Here is an 8,866-nt window from a genome sequence, read left to right on the forward strand (position 1 = left end):
CCCCCCCCCCCACCATCCTCAGGGAGACATGGCTGCCCGCGACCTTCGCCAGCCCCAGGGCGCACATTCGATTGCTGAGTGACTGGCCTTGTCCAGGACCCCCCCGTGCGAACCGTACCCATGATGGTACCCAGTCCTGCCAGTTCACCATTCAGGTTGAGCCGCGCAAGCTTCAGCGGCACTGACTGGCTCCTGGCTGGTTGATGCAGGTCGGTGGGAGGCGAGTAGAGGCATGGTGATTGGGCGGCTGTGATGGGCGCTTAACGAATGGGACCAGGAGCTCAACGGCAAATGACAGCTGCGTGATGGATGTCCTAGGCTCTGGACCGGCTGGGCTGTGTACTGTGACTCCCGGCTTTTGGCTCCCTTAGGCAGTCGTGCAAGCGCCCGGCCCATCCCGGAGCACGTGGATATGGCTGTTCATGGTGGGCGGACATGCTAGGTAGCAATTAGGTGTGGACATTGGATGCTGAAGCGGTGCGAATGAACAGACGGTCATGTCGGATGTCTTGGTCGATGGAATGAAGTTGTCGTTGAAAGAGAGATGGGACGGTTACACTTCAGGGCAGAATCGAAAATCGATGTGGTCAGTTCAGAAGTCGATGAGAGGTTTGGGGCAGGGACAAGGGGCAAGGAAACAGCTTGGGGCAGGGGCAGCTGGGTATGAGCAGGGGAGGGAACCAAAGGGGGGAAAGGGGAAGGCGTGGAGGGGCAGACGAAGGTGGCTCGTGCACATGTCAAATGGATCACCAATAGGGCCCCGCTTGTTGGCCTTCATCCATCTTGGCTGGGCGGCTGCCCCTCTGCTCGGGCTCATCTCTCCTCGACCTCATTCTCCATCGTCAAGCAAGCGCATGCATAGCCAGGTAGGCACGCAGAGTCATGCCCGGAACCCACTGTGATGCTCGAGCAGCAAGCAATGCGAGATCACGGCGGCTGCAGCATGCGTCACAGCCATGTTCATGTACCCACCACCCTCACATGTCCCTGGCGGCTAGCCCCCAAACTCTTTACTATGTACTTGCCTAGCCCCGGCACGTTGCCGAGCTCGAGGTTACGTCTGGCAAGGATAGTCAGATACGCAGGGCGTCTAGAGCAGAGTCGTCTCCATCCATATCGCCATGGCGATAACCTTAATTCAGTCACCATCCGACCACTGACCACGCTGACGACACTCTTCATCGTGTCTGGCACGCCCGCGATTTTCTGTGCAGCGCGCATTCGGCTCCTTTAGAGGCTTAGTATACTGTAATGAGTGACGATGTAAGAAAGTCACGAGCACTTGATATCTGAAACATATAGATCTCGTAGGTCATCATGCCATAATCAGCAACACCTGTCACTGGCTCCCATGTATTATGTCTTTGATACTAAAACTTCTTGATATATGGAGAGTAAACCTTGAGTGAACTCATAAAGTGATGGTATGCTGGCGATCGTTGGATCCAGTCAACATAAAACTCAGACTCGTTCGAGCTCATAGCATTCAGTGAACTGGCCTGAACATCCTGGACCCATGTCATAGTGAGTCACGCCCTTCAGTATTGGTGATCATTCACTTTCTCTTCACAACCATAAAGCAGGCTGCTCATGATAACTCTGTTGAGAATCAATTCTTTTCAACACTAAGGCACTATGGACTCTAATGCCCCATGGCATGCATATAATGTTTAACTCTTCTTACAAGCCCCAGAAACAATGTTGTTAACATGAGGATTGTACAACTTGAACTGCTTGCCCATGTTGTTCACTGTAGGCGCGTCCATCAGACTCTTCATCTGAGACATTTGGTTGACATTGTCTGGAGAACGCCCAGCGCCAGCCACATCAAGGACCATCATAGCGATGGCGACTGGCGCCGAGTCAGGGTTCTCGATGACATCCTTCAGTGTCAAAGCAGTACTGCCGCCTGCTTCGATGGCATGGACGAGACGAGCCGCCATGAGGCCGGCGCGGCCTACTTGGCCTACAATGACGCCTACCAAGGGCAGGACCATGAGGATGGACTCAATGATGAGCATGATGAGATCCTTCTTCTTGGCGTCGTTGACCTTTTTCGCAATATCCTTGATCTCTTTCATGCTCTCGATGGCATCGCCAACCATCAAGACGGGGACGGCCAGGACATCGAAAAGCTCTGTGGGCGAACCGTGCCAGATATCTGCGCCGACATCCAGCGAGCTGGAAGAAAGAGCTTCGTGCAGTGAGTTGACGCCCTCGAAAGCCTTTCCGACAAGGTCTTTGGGGTTTGGAACGACCAGGTTCTCCCTGGGAACCGGGTAACCGTACTCGGCCCTAAAACCGCGATTGCAAAACTGGTCACCAGGGCTGAGACACGGCGGGGTCGTCGAAACCGTGTCAAACGTCACCCACTCAGGGTCGACACCTGCCTCTTCGAGGGTGGCGTTGAAGCCGGCGACATCGATCAGGTCGAACCAGAAGGAGCGGAACAGCTGCGGGCCCCAGAAGCGGTCGTCGCCGGTGCAGGATATCTCACGAGCTCGATGCTTCTGGTTTTCGTTGACGCCGTCGTCGAATCGCCAGCACTTGAAGAACTTGGTCGCCACGCCGTCCTTCTCAGTCATAATCTTGGAGATGGCAGGTTCAACAGCGTCGCGAATGTACTGCTCGTACGTGGGCCAGGCATCGTCATACCCTGACTTGACACCTTCGTACTCGGTCTCCCAGCCTTCCAGCATGTTGGCAAGGACATTGAGTCCGTGGTAAGAAGCGCAATCCGGCTCCATGTTGCTGGCTTGGCCGGCGAGCGCTTCCAGGCTTGCGTACTCTGTTTGGTAGTAACAAGGCCTGTAGCTCATTGCACAGCCGCCGGCGCAGAAACTGTCCTCCGATCTGCACAACAGCTGTGGACAAACGCCCCAGCCGCAAGTGTAGCGACACAAGAGGCGGATTCCAATAACTTCCCAGCCAAAATCAGGTTTGTCACCAGTAAAAGTGTCAGGCTTCGGAAGAACGAGTGCTCCGGTTTTGTCGCAGACGCAGGCGTCAATGGGGCAATATCCGTGCTTGCAGCCAAAAGAGCAGATCTGCTCGAGAGCCCGAAGAGCATGCTTGCTGCTGACAGCGGCCGGATTCGCCCTTCCGCTTGTGCACGACTTGGGTCTAAAAGGCGAGACGCTTGAAACAATGGGGTCCAGCTTGACCTTGCCGCAGTACTTCAGAGGACAGTACTCGTAACTACAGGCCACAGCACATAGGCCATCGTAGTTGGTGTCTCGATTTGCAGCAGGATAGCCCGGTGGACCGCGCACGATATTGCCCCCCTGGAGTGGACCATACTTGAGGCACATGCAGGCTTCGACGGGACAATAGTTGTACTTGCAAGTATACTTGCAGAGATCCTCAAACTCTCCAATGCCAGTGCCTTCGATACAGGCTGCGTCTTTGATGTTGATAGGGGGACTGCGAGCCGCAATCGAGGCGCCCCAGCCAAGATAAATCACAGGATTGAAGTTGTAGTATCCTTGTTGACACTCGCCTATGGGCTTGGCACCTATTGCGCTGGCCACGAGGCCGCCATTTCTTCGAATGTCGACACGAACAGCACCCAAAGCGGAGGTGTGTACGAAGCCAGTGTAGATACCCACACCACTATGAGGTTCGAATCGCCAGGATGGTTTGAAGGTCTGGCCGCCAATCGTCACCTCGGCCGTGGCATTCGACCCTAGCTGGGCCGCAAAGAAGACACCGTCCTTGAGACCCTCTGTCCATTTACCCTCAGGCTGCATGTGCGTTGCCGTGTACGCCGTCGTGCCTCCGTCATTACAACCCGAAGCGACGGACTGCTGTCGATACCACATCATCACACCCTCCTGTGTGATGGTTCCTGTACCAGTCTTGTAGAGGCTGATCGCGTATGGCAGGAATGCCCGCCAAGCGCCGTGCTCAATGCCCTTGACGTAGTTGAATGGGGCTTTCCCGTCATCGAGGGCCACCAGCGATGCATCTCCGCGAATAGGTCCGATGTAATGGGATTCGCCGTAGTCGTTCCAAGAGATGATTTGAATCCATTCGGGTTGGACGTGTAGCGCCTGTGCCCAACGGTCGAACCAAAGCGTCTCACCACGCCATAGCCAGTTCTTGTCGTACTTGGGCAAATTGGTGTAGAACCAAGGCGAAACAGGCATCATGTACGGCTTGTTGCCCAATGCCCTTCGATACGATGCGTCGATGTACGTGTCCTTGGACCAATTGGGGTGGTTCGGCCACGCCGCCCAGTTGAAGAGACCATCCGCGACGCCGTTGGCCAACTTGCTAGCAGGTTCGGCACCTTTGGATGACCAGTCTGGCACGAAAAAGCAAGGAACCTGCGCCTTGATGCTGATCCAGTCGTTGGCTTGGTCGGGGCCTTCAAAGGTAGATACCAGAGGAAGGCCATTGTGCATAAAGTGTGCACTGTCGCCAGCGTATTGGCGGAGAAGATCGAGGACTTCCCCTGCTGGCCACGGTCCACGGCCCGCATAGTCAAAAGAAAAGAGGAGCTTGAAGCTCTTGACCCTCGCTGCAGCAAATGCGTTCTTGATTTGATCCGCATTCATTTTCTCGCCGCGAGCAATGTTGAGTGCGAAAGCATCAATGCGTGACGCCTTGGCGAGTTCCATTTCCGTCTCCCATAGAGCCTGGTTATACGAAGCTGTGTTGCCAACCTTTGTGTGAGGGCGGGATGTTTAGCTGTAGCTCACTCGTGAATAGATGGGAAATATCCATTACTGACCATGAAGTGGGCGAACACAGCCTTAGCCTCGCCATTACATGCCAGCAGCGTAATGCTGTACAATATGAGTGTAATGATCCGCATCATGAATGTGTGAGATGAAGATTGAAAGCAAAGAGTGTAATGGAAGATGTATCCTAGGCATTGGGGCTTCCATGTCCTGCTTCACTTTATAAGAGTTTGACGTTCATCAGTGGGATCACTCACCTGCGATCGGCAGTATCATCCTTGACTCCCACTATGCATGCGTTGACGAATACGAGCGACCTTAGGGATCTTGAGGTTGTTTGCAGTAACATGCAGAGAATCTCGTTCTGGACTCAATTAGACACGGAGCTGAACCAGGGCTCGCCGAAAAAGCCAAATCAGGATTTGAAAGCCGAATCAATTACTCCCACCCATCATGAGGCCACCAGGCTTTCCTGACGTCTGAACTGTTCTTCGTGTTATCACTCCCCACGGAAATGCAAAATAGATGTCGAGCCTTGACGCTAGATCATTCTGGACTGTTGAAGATTTGGACCCTGCAGATAACCAAGCCTCTTGCTCAATCAAAATATGCAGCCACATGAAGAATGCCACTTGAATCTACCAGCGCGATTGGGTCGGTTAAAAAGGGGTGCTGGACCCTTAAGGATTCTTCTCCGCCGCAACTCAGGAACTTTTGTAGCTCAGGAACTTTTGTAAATGAGAAATTTTTGCGCTTGCATCAACAGTAGTACCGAAGCTCAAACGGTTTCAACCGAAGAAAGCAGACAAGGGAATTTTGTTGGGCGGGAAAATAGAAACCGAGGAGACTCAGATGAGCATTGGGGCCGAACTTTCCACTTCAGGTAACTATAGTCCGAAGCGAAGCCATTGGAGGCGGTTCTGGAGCAGAACGTTCTGGCCAGAAGGCACAACACTGCAAGTAGATTCAGCATCTGAGTCTGGGATCCTTCCATCACATCCCTGAGGCCCAGCTCGCTGTCAACTTGTTATTGGACCATCTTTTCGCTCGATTTCTTTTAAAGAGTCATCATGGCCCACTCGAAGTGAAGCGATGGGTAGCTGGGCTGCTGCTTGCGTTCTTGGTGCTTCGTCTCACCTTCATCCTCACTCGCTTGGCGGACCTACTGGACCCTCAGCTTTGCGCCGATCATCGGTATCGGTGTTGAATGAGGTGATAAGCCCCGAATACGCAGCTGAGACAACACGCAGTCACTATGCTGGCCTACGACACTCTCATTCTAGGCTTTGGCCTCTTTGCCGGACTTGCTGGAGCTGTGGGCGAGTCAAAGGGCGGCGAACTATACTTCATGTACAAGGCGTACCGCAGTAAGTCAACCAATGAAACCTTGCTCTCCTTTTCCCATTCCCGCACTTGATACACGCAACTGCTCCTGACCTACCGACCCATCGTGGAAAGGTCAGCCCTTCTATTGGAAGCAACGGTATCGAACGATGCTAGATGTATGATCGACTAATAAAGCCATGTAGTGGACGTCGAAGTGAGTTGGGCTACCAGGCCCGCGGGTTCAGCTGACCCCAAGCCATGGTCCCTAGGTCACAAGTGCGACTCGTGGCCCGAGGACTTCGCAACAGATGCGGAGTACCAGCAATCGCTTGCTCAGGGAAGACAGGGATGTAATCTTCTTGGGTTCATGAGACAGTTTTCCACGCGCAGCCTCACCGGAGCATCTCTCAAAGCAGCTCGCGTGAATGTCCCTGATCCTTGGAACCCAACCCTGGAACAGCTATTTGATGTTGGCGAATGGGGGAGAACGAAAAATGATGATAAGTTCATCTACTCAAAGCTGAATCTGGTAGACGTCATGGGCAGGGCCAAGCCTGCGGAGTTCTGGTACCCAGACCCGAAGAGCGAAACACCAAAGTTGATACAAGGCGATCGATACAGCTTTGAAAATTCGCTGGCTTCGACCGGGTTCATTGCTCAACACCAGATGACCCGACAATCTACCATTGCAGCGCCTTACATCACGGACATGATTGAGGGCTTGAAGTGGGCAAATCATGGGCGCCGCAAGGAGGAAGCTGATCGGTGAGTTGCCTTGACCCCAGATCACCACAGGCGTATTGCGCGAATGTAACAACAGTCTTCGAGGACTCTACTCTCATGAATACTGACGGCCACTTTAGAATGGTTAAGGACTACATAAAGGCAGTCAAGGAAATCGACCCTCAAGCTAGCGACAAGTGGGTGATGACCAAGCCAACCAAAGCGGTCAAACCGCCGGAGAAAATCGGCACATGGGGGGAGCTTGATACCAAGGAGAGCTACAAGGCCATGAAGATCTCGAAAGATGGACGGGCCGCTGTCAAGGAGCTCAACAAGACCTACGTGAAGAACTACAGAAATGATGGTTCAGAGGAATCCCACGCAAGGGTCATCGCGTACACAAAGAATGTCCGGGATCAGCTCCTCGCAGCGACGCGGCCGCCTTGCACTGGCAGTTGTGGCATTTGTCACCCCAGCAATGCTCTCTAATGCTTAAACTATGGTGGTCTCAGTTGCCAGGAAAGCCTCGCAATGAACCCGCTGAGTTCATTATATCAATAATTGAAAAGCCATGGTGTTATACTGGAGGACGACCAATGGTGAATGCAAGATGTGAAAGTCCTGGAATCTGACAGTCGGCGCTAACGTGATTGGGCTACCAGTGGCGTAGGAAGTCAAAGAACGCACTCGAATCTTCGGCCAAGTCCCATTGTCTTCCTCAACTCCGCCGAAGGTCACGAAGGGGCAATATTATTCCCCAGCCTTCGGCTTCGGGCATGGCAAACCACCCACGCGGCCTTCCTGACACCCTGCAGCACGCCAAAGCCAAGTCAGAAGTAGACGGGAGGACTTGGAAGTTCGCATTTCCCCCGCCTTGCAATCGCCCAATGGGACGGCCGGCTCATCTCTAGGCCGCGTGGCGATATCTTGCCTTGCCGCCTCCTGCCAGCCTGTTCGACAGCATTCTGGCCACTTCCAACAGTGTGAGTGCCTGTGGCAATGACTGGCGCGATCGAGATACGCAAGTGTGTTTTGGCCTCGCCTGACCTACGCGTTCACTCCTCTCTTGTGTGCTAGGCCACGCATCTTGCCTGCCTAATTCTTTCTGCCTAATTGGTGTGCTGGATGGATGCCTCTCTTGTGTGATGCCGCCACTGCCAATCTGGGGCATATATATCCATCGATAGATGTGTTTTGTAGTTCATGGTTTCTTCAACTTCTCAGCTTCTCTGCTTCGCCACTTCATCATATCATCCCTCGCGGCCCAAGAATCTCAATCATCCTTTTTGAACCGCTGCAGCAACCATGTCCTGGAACAACAACGGCCACCCGTTCAACTCCTATCCCGGTAACTGGGACAACCACCCGTTCTTTAACGCCATGCCCGGGTTTGGCATCGACCACGCCGATCAGTCCAACTCTAACGATCAGGGACCCCACCCGTGGGCCCAGAATATTCAGAGCATGCTGAACGCCTTCCCCTTCGGGCCCGGCCCCGGCGGTCCTCGTCGCGGCTTCGGCCATGGCGGGCCCGGCGGTCGAGGCGGCTGGCGCGGACGCCGCGGTCGCCACGATCACCACCGCGGCGGACCACCGCCTCCACCTCCGCCCCACGACGGCGCGCCCGCAACCGACCCCGTCGCCGACCCCGACACCTCCGTGTCAAAACCCATCTACATATCTCTCTGTATGGCGGTTGCGGCTATAGACACAAAAGAGAACGATAGAGAAAGAGAGAGGGAGATAATGTAGGGGAGATACTAAATATATCTTCGATATGGTTTATGTAGGATGTTTGGTCGTATATAGATAGTTGGGAGGATAGTTGGGTGGTGTCAAATAGTGGTATAGAGGGAAGATGGCATGGAGAATGAGGCTACATATTCACGCACGGTGTATGTATAGTAGATGCTCACTATTGATGTTGAGCGTACGCGAAGAGAGTGATGTGTGTAAAGACGAGAGATGTAGGGCGCACACCCAACGAGATTGCACTAAGAGCTAGAAATAGCTAGTCTCAGGCGGCACGGTGCTGGTACAAAGCCTGCGCTTCAGAAGAACAGCGATGAGTGAGGATCAAGACCTTAATGTTTGCGCCTGGCAGGCGAGTTATGATTGAGGACGGAAGCTGG

General features: G+C 53.6%; 4 protein-coding genes across 4 annotated transcripts in view; 3 read left to right on the forward strand and 1 right to left on the reverse strand.

Annotated features, from left to right (window-relative positions):
• Positions 1-881: 881 nt before the first annotated feature.
• On the forward strand, positions 882-1,274 carry VDAG_04081 (uncharacterized protein). Its single transcript, XM_009650528.1, has one exon. The coding sequence runs from the start codon at positions 902-904 to the stop codon at positions 1,232-1,234; it is 333 nt and encodes a 110-aa protein (XP_009648823.1). The 5' UTR covers positions 882-901; the 3' UTR covers positions 1,235-1,274.
• Positions 1,275-1,670: 396 nt separating this feature from the next.
• Positions 1,671-4,819, reverse strand: VDAG_04082 (glucan endo-1,3-alpha-glucosidase agn1; the record flags this gene model as incomplete). Its single annotated transcript, XM_009650529.1, has 3 exons — positions 1,671-2,786; positions 2,877-4,667; positions 4,736-4,819. 3 exons carry the CDS (start codon positions 4,817-4,819, stop codon positions 1,671-1,673), a joined length of 2,991 nt encoding a protein of 996 aa, XP_009648824.1.
• A 1,901-nt stretch (positions 4,820-6,720) lies between these two features.
• Positions 6,721-7,223, forward strand: VDAG_04083 (uncharacterized protein; the record flags this gene model as incomplete). The annotated part of the gene is made up of 2 exons (XM_009650530.1): positions 6,721-6,776; positions 6,875-7,223. The coding sequence occupies 2 exons, from the start codon at positions 6,721-6,723 to the stop codon at positions 7,221-7,223; spliced, it is 405 nt and encodes a 134-aa protein (XP_009648825.1).
• Positions 7,224-8,039: 816 nt separating this feature from the next.
• The window catches only part of VDAG_04084 (uncharacterized protein), a gene marked incomplete at both ends in the record, with an annotated part of 1,495 nt that continues 668 nt past the window's right edge, over positions 8,040-8,866 (forward strand). Inside the window, one exon of the mRNA XM_009650531.1 lies at positions 8,040-8,421. Coding sequence (XP_009648826.1) covers positions 8,040-8,421 — 382 coding nt within the window. The remainder of the gene's footprint in view (positions 8,422-8,866) is intronic.

The sequence above is a fragment of the Verticillium dahliae genome, genomic scaffold (assembly GCF_000150675.1).
Source record: "Verticillium dahliae VdLs.17 supercont1.7 genomic scaffold, whole genome shotgun sequence".
In the NCBI taxonomy this organism is placed as follows: domain Eukaryota; kingdom Fungi; phylum Ascomycota; class Sordariomycetes; order Glomerellales; family Plectosphaerellaceae; genus Verticillium; species Verticillium dahliae.

Excerpts from the sequence above, each read along its gene's own strand:
- VDAG_04081 (XM_009650528.1), top strand. The coding sequence starts at position 902 with ATGCTCGAGCAGCAAGCAATGCGAGATCACGGCGGCTGCAGCATGCGT.